This window comes from Myotis davidii, unplaced genomic scaffold (genome assembly GCF_000327345.1).
Source record: "Myotis davidii unplaced genomic scaffold, ASM32734v1 scaffold1055, whole genome shotgun sequence".
In the NCBI taxonomy this organism is placed as follows: Eukaryota; Metazoa; Chordata; class Mammalia; order Chiroptera; family Vespertilionidae; genus Myotis; species Myotis davidii.
In genome coordinates this window covers 575,714-576,454 of record NW_006286477.1, presented here as the reverse complement: position 1 = coordinate 576,454, position 741 = coordinate 575,714, and the positions used below count along the sequence as shown (strand labels likewise).

At 57.6% G+C, this 741-nt stretch overlaps 1 protein-coding gene across 1 annotated transcript in view; it reads left to right on the top strand.

Moving 5' to 3' along the window:
* Positions 1-741, top strand: part of FGFR2 (fibroblast growth factor receptor 2) — a 118,100-nt gene that overhangs the window by 19,927 nt on the left and 97,432 nt on the right. Inside the window, exon 2 of the mRNA XM_015560158.1 lies at positions 6-90. Coding sequence (XP_015415644.1) covers positions 6-90 — 85 coding nt within the window. The remainder of the gene's footprint in view (positions 1-5; positions 91-741) is intronic.

Below are 741 nucleotides of genomic sequence, written 5' to 3'. Positions count from 1 at the left end.
GCGTCGGCTGCCTGCTGGCGGTCACCATGGCGACCCTGGCGCTGGCCCGGCCCTCCAGTTTAGTGCAGGACACCACGCTGGAGCCGGAAGGTGAGTGTTTTCATCTCGGGCGCCCGGTCGGTGGGGGGTTTGTCCGGGGACGTGGCGGTGGGGCCGCGGCCGGTTCCGACCCCGCTGCGCTTGTGGGTCCTATTTTGCAAACGTCCTCTGGGTCCTCGGTCCGTAGCATCTGTGAGGTTGGTGTCCCGGGTTATCGTGAAAGAAGAGGTTGCAAAGGGGTCTCAGGGCGAGGGAGCCGGTCTCCTGACCCGGGGTCAGAGGTCAGGAGCGCAGGCTCTTGGCCCGGCTGCAGGCGCAGAGGTGCGGTTGGTTGGAAAGATGATCATTATATGATATTAGTTTACTTATAAGATCTTCATTCATTCCTTCTTTATAGAGTTTATCAGAACAATCAGGGAGCATCCTAAACATTTTGTAAGACAAGAGGATTTGGGGCTGAAATGAAACCAGTGCAAAATCCTGGTCTTGTGATTTTGTGAAAGTTAGAGCACATTTCTAAACACCAGCTTCCCCCTGAAATGCTGACGTTTGTCTTCATTGTCTCAGAACAGAACGGGCCTCCCAGCCCCGCCCGCAGAGGCTGGCCGTTAGGTTTTGTTCGGAGTCTGTCGCCCCCGTGTTCGTGGCTCCGAGCGCCGCCCGCTGCAGGTGGCTTTGAGAGCAGGGCTACCTGGCGCCTCG